This window comes from Syngnathus typhle, linkage group LG15 (genome assembly GCF_033458585.1).
Source record: "Syngnathus typhle isolate RoL2023-S1 ecotype Sweden linkage group LG15, RoL_Styp_1.0, whole genome shotgun sequence".
NCBI classification, from domain to species: Eukaryota; Metazoa; Chordata; class Actinopteri; order Syngnathiformes; family Syngnathidae; genus Syngnathus; species Syngnathus typhle.
In genome coordinates, this window is record NC_083752.1 from 2,706,264 (window position 1) to 2,720,500 (window position 14,237).

A 14,237-nucleotide genomic window follows, 5' to 3' on the forward strand; every position below is an offset into this window, starting at 1 on the left:
CTCCAGTAAGACGCTTTGTCGGGAACGCGGCGAGAGCGTTAAAGTCAAATATTTTTTTCGCTGAAGGAAGGCAATTTTCCAGGGATTGAGACCTCTACAAAGGCAGGTTCCAGCAAAATGGCGGCAAAGCAGCTTCGATAACATCTCGACAAAGTGGATGTCCGCCGTATGTCATTGGCGTTATGGATTATTCGGCTGCTTTTTTCAAACTGGTTGATAATAAATGGCCCAGCGCTCTCTAATAATCCCCAATAGGGCAGCGCAATTCCAAGCTAGCCGAGGTTATCTTTATTAATCGTCTCTCGGTGCCCGTTTTGCATATCCTTTAAGGAGCGTATTTGATATATGCTCGGAGAGCGTGACATCATCCTGAGCACTGTAGCGAGATATTAGAAATCCATACACTCCAAACATGATGTATGACTCCGCCGACACCAAATTGACTGCTTTGGCGGCGATGACCGTAAAAAAGGGGCGGGGGCGACGGAATCAAGAATAATTTGCGCGTTCAGTACGGCGGAAAAGGTCAAAGCGCAAAGACGGCTTAAGAACGAGGTTCTTAGATTTGATAGGGAAGCATGGCGCCGGCGGGGGGGAGCTCAGGTGGCAGAAGCTTAACCCAGCCCGATTTTTTTTCACCACTTGTCACGGCCCGGAGATGTTTCTTCACACGTGTCATCGGGCGGATTTAACGCAATTATCCAGAACAGCTGATGACTGCTCATCGTGGAAGTTTTTCGAGAACTTTGCTGATGATGTGAGCAGCGAGGCCTTGGCCATGATATGAATCCTTTGAAATATTCGGCTCAATTTGGCCTTGTCCTATGGAAGACAATATGAGCACTCACTCATCTTGTCTCTTCCTAAGCAGGAACTAAAGTCACTCGTGGACAAAATAGTCCCCAGAGGTGTCGGAATAGTCTCTAAATTAGCGACAATGTCCGCGTAAGCCACAAAGCCAGACCATAACTTTCCCCATCATCCCAATCTGGCTTGATTCCCGTGGCTGCCATGCACATTAAAGTTGGCATTTGTAGAGCAGATGGGTGATGGGGTCAGCAGGAACGCTTAGCGGACTCCGGAATCAAACCACCAGCCCAGGCAAGCGGTGACAGCGCTGACAGCTAATTGAATGCGAATCGAAAGAGAGACTGGCGACAAACGCTGGCAGAAAGCGTCTCGGTCTTGTCTGTTTTGTCACCGGCGTTGCGGAATCGAGGCGGCGTTTGCCGTCACGCTCGTCGACGGTGAGAAAAGGACAAACGACGTGGCCGCGCTCGCTGTGACGGACATTGTCACCTTACTGTCGTCATCGTTTTAAAAGCGTGCTTGGATTTTTTTAGGATCGAAAAAACGTTTCACAAAGCCATGCTGGAGAAGACACAGGAAATCTGTAATCGTTTGTAGCGGCCGTGACCTTCTATTTGTGTCTTTGAGGGATGACCACAGAATGCCAAAGCCAAAATCCCATGCAGTTGAAAAAGGATAGGTCGCGTCGGTAAACGCCGCAGCGACCGATCATGGCCTCTGAGTCACCCTGGCTAATGTGGGACCGATCAATTCCTGATCAATACTAACGTGTCCCTAGCTCTGATGCTGTTAACAAGACTCATGATGGTGACTGGAAGACGGATTGCACCAAAAAAAACAAATAAAAAGCTCATGAAAATGTCCGAGCCAGTGGACTGGGCAGGACCTAATAAATTGTCCCGGTGAGGTTTCCATGGCGACCTTTCCGGATCAATGTCCGGAACGTTTTCGATTGTGCATTCAGAATTCTGCGGCGCAGCTTCCTCGGGGCAGTTTTAGGCTGCCGCGGGAGCTGTGTTGTTTTCTTTTTGTCGATGTCAGCATTTAATTGAGTTTGTGCAAAAGTCGCTTGGCCACACACACACACACACACACACACACGCACTCGCGCACACACTTGATCTTGATGGCAGTGCTATTTTTTCGGAGGGTGGAGCGGTGGGGCCTGTCAAAGTAATAATTTTCGACCTTGTCTGGCTCCCCTTCTGATGAGACTGGATCTCAACTGCACCTGTGGGCTGACCTTAACGTTTGGTCTTCCCAGGCAAGAATTGGATGTATTTGTTTTCATCTCTCCCGGCAGCTCCGCCATGGTCGCAGCTTCAATTCCGAACGATAATGTAAATACGACATGGCGCTGGGCGACAGAGAATCGATTAGTTGTAAAAACAATCGAAACGGGATCTTTGTTTCGTTTTGAAAAATCAATCTGTCGTTGTTTTGTTTTCTTTCATGCAGCATAAGATATTTTACAGCTGTCCGGGGAAAAAATGCTAACAGAAATGGAGCAAAAGGTCCTCAGGTTGCTCAGAGGATTCAAAATATGAGCTGGTGAGCTGCCTACCAGCCCAAAAAAACTGCCACCCTTTTGAGGAGAAGCGCTTCAGATAATGGATGGATGGAAGGTACGTTTGTCAGTTTCTTTAAAAAATAGAAATAAAAAACATTTGCTCTTGATTGCAATGCACCTTTCGAGTACTGAACTGAAATGTAAACATAGCGCAAGTATAGTTGTGACACCAAGCAAGTCATTCCCCAGCAACAATTGTGACTGAGGCCCGATTCTCTCAGCCTTGCCTTCTGTTTCGCCTTTTTAGCTGCTTCACACCTCGCCCGCCTCAAGGTCCCATTACCCATAATCCCTTTGTCCTCCCGTCACGCCTCCGGACCACCCACTCCGCTCCGTCGCACTGTCAACACGTCGCCCGCTCGATAATGACCGGTCGCCTACACGAGTGCTCTGCGTCATTTTCGCTTTTTTTTTTCTCACCCCTGCTATCATCATAATTTCTGTCTTGTTTAATTCGAGATGATGAAATACCACTTTTTTTTTTTTTTTTAACCAGGGCGTTATTAGATTGAGGCAAACAAGACTCTTCCAATTCCACTTGACGTTACCTGCCTGATGACCTGGTAAACGCCTCGGGCAGCCATAGCGGTTCTTTTGAACTGGTTAGCGTTGAAAATTGGACTCAGCGGGATGAGTGCCTGTTTGCAGCCAGACGTTCGAAATAAACTCAACAATTTCCTATATAAGTGACTTATAGAAGAAAAAGTGGTGAGAGAAATAGAAATAGATGCTAATTAAAATGGAGGACACTCTTGTCAAGTCGGCCATCTTGTATCATATAGGGTTAGGGTTAGGGTTAGGGTTAGGCGATGCTGGTGCCTTCTACCGCACCTCGGTATCTCTTCGGATCGGATATTTTTGTATTATTATTTTTTTCTTCCTGGGACCGGGATCATCGGTCGAGACCGGCGTAACTCTACGGCGGCTTCCTGCTTATCCGGCCAGTGATGACCGGGTCCCTCGCCTTGGCCTTGCAACCGCAACCCCTGTGGGGACTCCGCTCCCTCGTGCTCGTCGGAACCAACGACTTTCGCCATGCTAGCCCCGTGATGACCATCTGCACGTGCATCCGACTGGGTGCCCAGGACGCTGCTCACACATTTGCCTGCTTTGTGATGTTTTTCACCGATTCACGACCACGGTCCATTGGGCGCCGTTGAACTGGACTGCCGTTACACCTGTCTATGGACCCCGTGGAGGCTATTTTGTGTGTTTTGGGGTGTTCTCTTGTATTGAGGGGTGCTGGTTGGCCACAGTTATTTTTTTTCCTTTGTCTTTTAGCTTTGTTTTGCTTTGATGGCTTTTATCTTGAGCACTTTCTGGCTTTCTTTGTGGCGCCGTTGTGTGGCAGCCTTATGAGAGCCTATTGAGTTGCACTCATGCTATCTGTGTGTCTTTTGTATACCCACTCTGTGGTATGAATACTGCTGGGGCCTGAATTTCCCCACCCCTGGGGATCAATAAATATTCAATCAATCAATCAATCAATCAATTACGGTTGTATCGCTAGTAAAGGGCACGAATCCTTGGAAATTTGAATGAACTGGCGACTTATAAAGAAACACGCATTGACGTGTTTCGGGGTCTCGGAGGAGAGATTTTCGGACAACAATGGCACTAATCGAAACACTACGTTTTCAGTGTTAGCACTCTTGTTGCGCGTGTGCGGCCATTGTTTTGCAGTTCTAACGAGTTGTGTCAAAACAAAACACGGGGTCGCTGGCGACAGGCTTGTGCTGATAAAGATGAGCACTTTACACAATGTGCTGAGCAAGCGTGCGGCTGCAGCCTGCTGGGAGGAAAAAAAGGCTTTAAGTGCGCTGACCCTCCTCGTATATCACCGAGCGTCCAGTGTCTTAAAAAAAGCAGAAGCGGGAGAAAGATGTATACGCCGGCTCTTTTGCCGTCATTTTTGTTTTGGCCCAACAGGAATACAGGTTCTTGTGTTGTCTTTGATGAAATCTCCTTTTCTCTGCTATTGTATGTATTGCAATCCTCTGAATGTTGCTTGACCAGCGGCTGCCATCTTGTCACCGTCAGTCTCAAGCGAGAAGTCTCTGTGATATTGCCAACGGTCAATCCAATAAGCTTCATCTTCAGTATTCCTCTGACAGCCTGGATTAACTATATCGGAGTAAGCCGACGCTAAGACGCTGTCAGAATAATGCCGTTCGGCAAAGGCCGCAAAGGTCAAGAGCAGGATAAATGTGGTCATTTTTGTGTCTGTGCGCCGCGTCCTTGCGTCAACATTTGAAAAGCTGAGTTATTGTCCTTGCGTCACCTCTCTAATGAATCAAAAATGTTGACGTGTGCCAGACGGCGCTGTTAAGAATTCCTCTCATGGCTTTTTTTGTGATCAATTACTCATTTGAGATTGGGGTGGAGGGTGGCTGTTTTAAACATGACGAACAGCAAGGGGCCACTATGAGGCAACGCCTTGTAACTCCAGATAGAGCACCCCATGACTGGGTTGGGCGGGCATGGGGGAATTTTTCGCGGGCGTTGACAATCCCAAATTGAGACCAATACTTTGAGCTCTTGAAACCAGATCCAGTCCGAGACTTTGAAATTTCAGATCCCCTTCCGCAGTGCAATCATGCTCTTTGATTCTGTCTTTGAGCTTCCAATTTAATCACTTCGCATCCATTTGAGCTTTTTTAGATTGTCTACCTCCAGCTGAGACGCTCACCTCGAATCTTAGCAAGGCGAGGCAAGGGTGACAAAAAAAAAAAAGCAAAACAACTTAAAACGGGGTCTGCATCGCTGCGGGGGGTGAGCAGAAGATTGGCCCGCTCGATACATCCTAAAAAGCACAACACTGTTGACCCATTAAATAGCCTGTTATTAGCTTCTCGAGCCGCGCTCCACGGCAGGGGGTAGACAATCTGGGTTTGATCTATCAATTTGGTCTATTGCGTCTGTGTTTCCAAAAACCGACCCGGGGTGACCCGAAACAGCAGCGGAGGCTCCATTTTGTGCTTCGGCAATATAAAGGAAAAAATCAAAGCCATTTATTTATAAGGCCGCTATATATTGGCGTTGGCTGAGTTTACATGTTGGGAAAAACTCAATTCTTCATAATGGTCATGCTTTCAACTAAGTTGGAAAGAGTAGAGTCAAGGCGAAAAGATTTATGGTGTGTATCAGTTGAATGTAAAAAATGATTCGTGTTGTGCCAATCGGGAGCTAAACGCGCAGGAGATTGGCTCCGCTCCTGCTCGTGCGCCAGATTGCTTCTCGTTTTTATTGGCCTCCCCCAATCTCCCGTCGGATGTTGGCCGGAGCTCCCTGAAGAGCATCGAGTTGTCCCAAATGGAAAGCGATGACAGTCATCTCGCCGGAGAAATGGAGCGGCACGTGGAAGGAAAAGTGCGGAGAGCAAATTTTGAGAGATGAACGTGTCACCAGACGACGGGAGAAGAAGAATGAGTGCGCTCTTTGAAATGATGCGCGGCGGAAACATTTTGGGGGGTTTAATTGCGACCGGCTTCAAGGGCCGTTACAAGACGCTCGGCTGCACTCCCTTCGGAACTTTCACCTGAGAAGTTCTTTTGAGACAGAGTGAAGCTCGTGAAATCGAGAGCAAAACATTGCGGGGCTAAATCACAAACATGAAGTCAAGATGAAGACTTTGAGTGATGCAAGTCGATGAAGTTCATGCGTCTGCGGACCTTCCTGGTGTTTTCAAACGGGCCACCCCGCTGAACTAGAACCACCTGCTGCTCCAAACCAAGTTCCAGCTTGTGGTTTTTGAAGCCCTCTCTCTCATCATCATCATCCGTCGTCTTCTACTTTGTTCCATCCGTCTCTGCCAAGTAATTGGTGTCACTGTCTCTTGATGTAATATGAATGGGCGGCATTGTGTCGCCGCGGCGGCGGCGGTGGCGGCGGCGGCGGCGGCGGCGTTGGGGCAGAGAGATGAAAAGTGCCCTGAGTGCACGGCAAGGAGCGAGAGGGCTAGAAAAAAGAATAATCAAAGCCCCACCAACCTGCCTGCAGCCAGACGGAACGAGGTGGAGACTTCACCGGTGTGGGAATTGCGCCGAGAGCTGAGGAGAAAAAGAGATGGGTAATAGCGGGACTCTGTCGCCGCGGCAACATGGAGGAAAATAGAGGCTCCACTATGTCGGAGTGGGAGAAAGATTAAAGGGGAAATTGCGACTCCTCCGTGTCGTCATCCTCGTCAACAATGTTGTTTTTCAGCCTTCAAGGTTGTGGTATGAAGCCCGAGACCATGATGTCGTCTTGCTCTGCTACGTTCAAACACGCAGGCTAGCGCTCGCGGCTTTGTTAGCATACGTCAAGAATGTGCAATCTGCCCGTGGTGTCGAGCGTGCTACTGGAAACCATCGTAACGCTCTCATTGAACTAGTAGGCAATCAAATTTTGTCATCTAACAGAATTGAAAAATACGATGTGTTATTTAATAGCCGAGCTGGGCCTTCTCTGAGGCTGCTTTGCCGCGTCGGACCCTGCCTTTGTCCGGGCTTCCGTCCATCACGACGCCATTTCATGTCCGAGTTTTTCTTTGAAATGCAGCCCGGAGAAGAAGTCGCTTTCTCTCCCTCGCTACTGAATTATGCTTCTTTTTTCTCTCTGAAGGCCTGCTGGCCACACTTTCAACATTTTCACAAGCGGCCTGCAGAGGAGGCCGAAGAAGGAGAGCTGAGGATGATGATGATAAGGGTAGAATCACTGTGACTTTGGTTTTTTTTTTCTCCCAAATTTTCTTGTTACTTTCTTCCAAAGTTGCGAAGACCCGAGTACCCAAAAGAACCCGGGGGCCGTTATTAATAGCCGTTTAAGCGCCGCTTGTTTCTGTGGAAATGTTAATGCCGTCGGGAGGGCGTCTCGGAATAGAAAAGATTTTGAATGTAATCCGTCTTTTCATTAGGCACAACTGCCTAATGTGGATTTTGCGAATAGAAACTTTGAGCGTGAAAAGCTTGTCTGGCGTAACGAGAATGCAAGAATTGCAAAACTCCCTCAGGTTGACTCGCACGCGGTGGCGCTTGAGCATTCTTTGTCTGCTCTCTATTTGTCTCCGCCGCCATCTCATGTTTTCCCTTTTTCGAATGAAAATGAACAAGTTAATCCATCGAACATTTTCTATGGGTTAAAGCCAACATTGCGACATTGTGTGGAAGCACCTCATCAAGCCGCTGTTAATTAATCAAGCGACAGTTGACACTCACCTCAACTGCCGCGCCGCTAATCGCTACAAGGTCGATTAGCCGCACGCGTCAACAAAAAGCGCAAATGTCGTTACTTTCCCTCGGATTCTTCTCCTGCAACACGAGGAGGTAGCAGCTATTCAAATTGACGTGTTTTTGAAAACAATTGATGGTTGCAAATTTGAAAAAAACAAAAACTCTAGCCCATAATTAATTTCCAACTATCCAGCGGCAGGAAACGAAAAGTGAAATGTCATCCACTTGAAATGCATGAATGTGTGAAAAAGTTCGGTATAGTCGAAGGGGGCATGTTCTGTTGTGTGATGAGATGACACGCCGCTTAGTTGCCAGTCGCCTGCGGAAGCACCTTCATGTCATCCAGTCTAATGCAACTTTTAATGCCCTGGAGTTGAAGTTGAAGCTAAGTTCACCACTCGACCAAAAAAACAAAACAAAACAAAGACCTGTGAGCGATGGAGTTCGTTGAATGGAGTGAGTCGATTTCTCTCTCTCTATATACTTTTTTTTTATACGTGTTTTATTTGACTTTTCTTACAAAAAAAGAACAATTGCCCTGGTCAACCAGAGAACACACAAAATGCATACAGAAAAAACCTGTACAGTTACTTTCGTCATGTGTCCTAAACACGTTATCTACAACAGCTGCGGGGAGGTACGACCCACAAATCGAACCTTGCACGTTCTGACATTTGAGACGATTGGGCTAGCTAGCTCGGTGGCGATGCGTACGAGATTGAAAATGAACAAATGTGACTTTTTCTGTTTATTTTTTTAACACAATTAACTCTTAAACGACTATGAAGGTCACTGAGAGGTATATGGCGGACGGGGACAACGGGTTTCGATGGCATGCACGTTCCGCGGCCGTTTCTACTTGGTACGCAAAGTGGAATTTGTAAATAAATAGCTACAGTAGATATGCTATCTCAGGCCATGTTGCTGAGAATTTGTAGCTCATTATTGTGAAAACATTTTGTACGATAGCATACTGAGAAGTCACTAAAGTGAAGGAAAAAATAAACAGCAGGCTGTGAGCATTTGTAAAAAAAAGAGATTTCTCTTTCTTGTCCAGACTTTGAGTCAATCCAAGCTCATTTGCGGTTCAAGAGTTCAGCTTCGAAACTGGCGACGCTAAGCGCTGCCCCCCAAGACAGCTAATTTTGTACTTTTCCAACCCACACAGATGTTTAAAAGACAGATTTCACTGCTCCATCAAGTGTTTTACTTTGGCTAAGTCAGTTTGTTTGTCAATCGATGCGAAAAAATACATGGACTTGCTACTTTGCTAACTAGATCTCCTAGCTAAAGGGGAAACAAATGCTCGCAGCCTTAAGTGGAATTTAAAAATTCCGCAATTCCAATGTGAACGCAAGAGTCGCTACGTCGTTTCCCAAAACACTCAAACTGGTGATGTGGGAAGATAATACAGCGTCTAAAAAGACTCACGGGACACAAAATGCAGACATTGACAGACGGACGGACGGTTGTGGTTAGCACTGGTGAAGACAATCAACACACACACAAGAACAATCGGAAAGCTTTTTTTACTCTAAAAAAGTGAGCATTGTGCATAGTTCGTCGTGTGGTAAGCCCCCACCCCGCCCGGTCGGGTACCTAACTTGCTGTGATAACACGGAAGGGAAGTGCAATCGTACAAATGTGTCACACTCAACACCATTGACACTTTCTCCCAGCGGGACTATCACCCAAATTACTTATTTAAACACATTAAATCCCAACACATTTAATCCTCCTCGCTCTGTAATTAAATACCGAGCATCTTCTTTTTAATGAAGTCCTACTGTTTTTTTTTTGTTTGTTTTGTTTTTTATAACTCATACCTCGCCGACCCAGACCACCGTGTTGCCCCTCGTAATGTCCGACACCTCACAGTGCGGCGTTCTCTGTTTGCCGTTCAAAATGAAGAGGGACACGGCTGACGGTGTCAACAGGTACTGTCCAAACGGGCCGCTGGAGACCACCACCCGGTAGGGCGCCCCCCAGGGCCAGCTCCGAGGGCCCAGCGGCTCCTTGAGGCCTCGGAGAACCTCGGTGTGTCCCGAGGACAGGTCGGCGAAGAGCAGGTCCGCGGTAGAGTCCGAGGCGGCCACCGCCACGTATCTGTTGGACGCGGTGAAGGAGGGCTGGTAGACCAGGTCTGAGGCGGCGACGGGGTCCTCTGGTTCCTGTTGGAGGCGCATCTCCCCCTGGAAGGAGACGGTTTGCACCGTCAACCGGACAGCGCCTCCGCCGGCCCCATTGCCGGGCGTCACGATGTAGCGGCCGTCCGGTGACACGAAAGCCCGGCCTGTGAGGTCACGGTTTTGTCCCACCACCGCGTCCGTCACGGCGTCCACCAAAAGCTGGGCTTTTCCGCCTCTGCACTGGACAAAGTAGACGCCGCTTAGATGCGTGTAGGCCATGCTGGCCGGCACGCAGCTGTAGTCCTTCAGGCTGATGGTCTTGACGCGTCGGAAGGTCTCCAGGTCCACCTTGTGCACCGCCGGCTCATCTTGGAGGAAGACGAAGGCGAACCTTGGCGGACAGAGTTCACGACGGAAGGTTAATTTCCTGTCGTGCCGTCGTTTGGCGGTGATTAATACGTGTCATTAGCTTTCTTATCTATGCGGAGGGTTTTGGTTTTTACCTCACGTGAGTGATGATGAGGTTGGTCGGCGGGATGAAGAAGTCGCTGACCCGCTGGAAGGAGGTTCGGATGGCGTGATGGACTTCACCCATGCTGGCTTGAGGAATTACCTGCAAGGAGATCGGAAAAAGGCCTTTCGGAATCTTTTTAATGCATAGAGGAAAGTAGACCGCAAGATGTCTGTGGTTGGGGGGGGGGGGCGAAGTTGCATATGACAAATATCTCTACACATATGACCTTGTCGAGTAAGAAATAGGCAAAAAATATGAGCTTCATAATTTTGGTTTGTTTTTTTTCTTTGCGTGTACTTCACTCGTGTCCACCACTTCCTGCCTGCCAGATAAGCACGTGGCGCCACGAGGTGACATCCTCGTCTGTCTCTCTGGCGATAAACATCGTAAAGGTCTGCCACGCCGGCGCATGAAATGCGACCCCGCATCGCCTTCCCCCGATAACACGTCTCGTTCCGAGATGCTTGTCTCGTAATCTTTCACTTGATCCGTCGCCAAGTCAGCACTTTTTTAATAATTGTGTTGAAGTACGGCAAGGCGACATTTTTGTCCTTGATACAATATGCGGCCTAGTATTGTAGTATTTACTCGCGCAGTATCCAAGAGTTTTTAAAAATCAAATAAATTGGATGTGCATTATTCGTTTGAAAAAAAGTGAGATATGGTATATAATGCATTTGTAAAAATAAACGCCTCACCCTTAATTAAAAATAAGTCTTGCCCTAGTTTTCAGTTTGTTTTTGCAACAACTTCTAGCATAAAATAAGTTTTGATTTTGGACCACCCTGCCACAGTTAGACAAAGAGCTGTTGTTTTTTTTTGCCATTTCTTTTTTACAAGAACAAGGCATCAAACGCACTGCAGCATCCCGTCGTAGCCCAGCAGGGGGGTAGGCGGGCCTCCATTCCGTCTGCGCTCGCTCCTAAAGAACTGCTAAATAATAAAAACACGAAAAAAAACCGCCCCCTCTCTTACCAAGCCGTTTTCTTTTCCACAAAATCTCAGCAGCACTCGCGACGACCAAGCAGAAAACGCAGGAGGTGACGGGATACAATGGCGAGAGTTAATACGGTTCCGCCGGGTATTATCACGCGGCCAAGGTGCGCTAAGCTTCTTTCCACCAGCTTCCCTTTGTTGAGACTTCATCCTGGGCTTTCATTTGAGTCGCTCGCTAGCGTCTCTCGTTTCCTTCCAAACATCAGAGCGGCTCAAAACAGATGGAAATCATCTCTAATCCTTTTTTAAAGCAGCACTAATGAACTTGATGGTTTCAAACGGGACTGAATGGCTCGTCTAGATCTGCATTTACATCAAAACAGAATGAAATCATCTCCAGAATTGATATAGCGTTACAGAAGTTGATGGTTAAAATGCAACTGACACGCTAACCACACTTAGCATGCTTGCTAGCATCTCTTCTTTAAATCCCCAAAATTAAAATCCTCTCTCGAAATGTCACTTTGAAAATGCCAGAACGGGTTCGCTTGCTAGTGTACATCTCTGTTCTGTCAAAACGTCATAAAACATCAGTTTTTTTTGTTTTTTTTTAAACTGCACTCCAGAAGATTATAATGGTTAAAACGCTTTCCCCTTTCCCGTCAAAATAGCGGAACATCCAAAAGGATGGAAATCCTCTCAATCGCTGTCATTTTTTTTTTTTTTTTAACCCTCCTCCAGAAGAAGCTGGTTAAAATGTTCACCAAAATGGGTGCGTGATTGTTATGCAAAGCTATTCTGCTTTGCTCTTTTAATTACACGCCGAGGAATTGTTTTGTCATTAAAAAAACAAAACAAATGTCTGCCTCATTTGAGACCCTAAGCGCTGAATTCTAAACAACCACTGTTCATGAGTAAACAATAAAAATATGTAATTATGCAGTCTGATGGCAAACCGGTCCAAATTTGGCTCTAAAGAGAACCCTGAACCCTTAAGAGAACCGAGGGACAATTTAAGCCTTATTTTTGAGCTATTTTGGCTGTGTTGAATGAACGTACTGGGTGTGGAATTTGCAGATGTTTAAAAAAAGAAAAAAAAAAATTCTGTATTCCGTAACTTGGACATTTCTATACAAGTATTAAAGTGAACATTTGAAATGACTGGAACTGCCATGAATTAGTTATGAGTCAGTGCTACTAGTTAATAGTCAAGGTTAAAAGAAATGTAAAACAAAAAAGAGCAGCATGAGAAAAGTGACTGCAGCTTTACTCTTTTGATCTGAATAGAAAAAGAAGCAAAGCTTCTCCAAAGAGTCATCAATTTGGTGGTGGTGGTGGTGGGGGGGGGGGGGGTATCACCCCTCAGCGAGGCGTCGTAACCATGCAGACGCTCGTAAACACGATGCCTTGCCGCAGTTATAATTGCATCTTTGCCTCCGGCGGGACCCGGCGCAGCCGTAAACATGTTTGTGACTATTATACATATAACTGCGACGTCCCCCTCGGCCTATTTCCCGCGTGTCCCCGACCCTCGGAGGATTAGAGCCGCCGTTGTCTGCAGAGTTTCATTTGTTTACGAAATTTGGCAGTTAAGGATTATTGGAACGTAACATGATTGGGATTTATTGGCGAGTCGGCAAATTTGGCAGCCATTTTTTCGCGGGTCCCCTCATGATAGACAAGTCTACCAAAATTCTCCTCAGGTTCTGGTATACCTGGAGGGTTGGTTGTGTCCGGTCCATGTCGCCCCACGTTAGCACCCACACTTGGTCGTGTGACTTGTCATAGTGCATCTTCACGGGAAACGGATCTGTCGCGACGGCCTGCAAAACAAAATCACAATCCAATTAATATCGGTGTCAAAACTTGGATTGAATTTAATTTGGGCATTTTTCCTCGATTTAAAAAAAATAAGTGAAGGAAATAGTTCTAAAAATAGAAACAAGTGGTAGCCAAAATGCTAGACTGCTTACGGAGCGGCTTCAAAAGTCCAAGAGAGGCCCATTCAAACGAGAGCCTTGGGGGAGGTCTGCTCCCTTCCACTCTGCGAGTACTTAACGATTTCTATGTTTTGGTTGAGCCGTTAAGCAAAGGTCAAGAAAACCTCTGCCGGGCCTCTTAGCAACGTCTTGACCCGTTGTTCTGCTGGCGTCCATGTAACATTTTGCCTGACATTTGGCAAGAATTGATTTTGTTGGGCAGCAGATGTCCCATCATGCCAACACAGACGTGCGAAACGTGCTCAGCTGGTCGGCGCCGGCCGTGATGGATGGAGAGCCGTTATAGACTCGCCGAAAGAGGACGGAGAATGAATTACAGTAAAAAGGCTGAAGGGAGAGAGGCGTCACCAAGGGTCAGCAAGCAGGAAGAACACGATCCATTAAGCTGCTGGGGTGTCTCTGCAACCATGCTGGCATTTTTCGGAGAGAATTTTTCAACCAATGTTGAAATATTTCATGAGTTTACTGTTCTTTTTTTGATTAAAACAAATGTGTGGTAGAAAATGCCCACCGGGAAGCTTTGAAATCAACTCCTGAGGGGAGGGCAGGGCGTTTTCGGTGACCCACCTGCACCACCCGCTGCGCTTGGATGTCCACCACCAGCAGGCGGCTCTGGAGGGGCTGGCTCACGTAGACGTACTTGTCTCGCACGTTGACCGCCGACGACCACACGCAGCGCTGGGGGGACGGCCCCTCGCTTTTGGGGCACATCTCTTCCTGCCGAGGGGGCCGAACATATAGACGTTTACATTTCTCTTCCCGAAATATTCGTTTCTAAGCGCCCCTTGCTCTTGTCCGCCTCCAGCAAACTCCCCCCGCTGACAAACACCTCGCTGGCTTTCGGCTTGTGCTCGGAGAGCGTTTAAAGTGCACCGAGTGCTTTTTTGCGGCAGGAACTCGCTAACGCGCGGCTTATTACGTTTCCATTGATCTCTAATACAATCACGGGCGGCTCGGTTAAAAAGCCCGATCCTTTTACGGAACAAGCAACTTTTAGCACCTCCAGCCCATTGTTCCACTTCCCAGCGGATTACCCGACCGAGTATGGACCGTGTACAGTCGATGCGA

General features: G+C 47.3%; 1 protein-coding gene across 3 annotated transcripts in view; it reads right to left on the reverse strand.

Annotated features, from left to right (window-relative positions):
• Positions 1-8,071: 8,071 nt before the first annotated feature.
• Positions 8,072-14,237, reverse strand: part of fstl4 (follistatin-like 4) — a 49,552-nt gene continuing 43,386 nt past the window's right edge. For all 3 annotated transcript variants that reach the window (XM_061299591.1, XM_061299592.1, XM_061299593.1), the window contains 4 exons: positions 13,737-13,886; positions 12,885-12,992; positions 10,223-10,332; positions 8,072-10,110 (listed from right to left, as the gene is read on the reverse strand). In XM_061299591.1, coding sequence (XP_061155575.1) covers positions 9,411-10,110; positions 10,223-10,332; positions 12,885-12,992; positions 13,737-13,886 — 1,068 coding nt within the window. In that variant the 3' untranslated portion in view covers positions 8,072-9,410. The remainder of the gene's footprint in view (positions 10,111-10,222; positions 10,333-12,884; positions 12,993-13,736; positions 13,887-14,237) is intronic.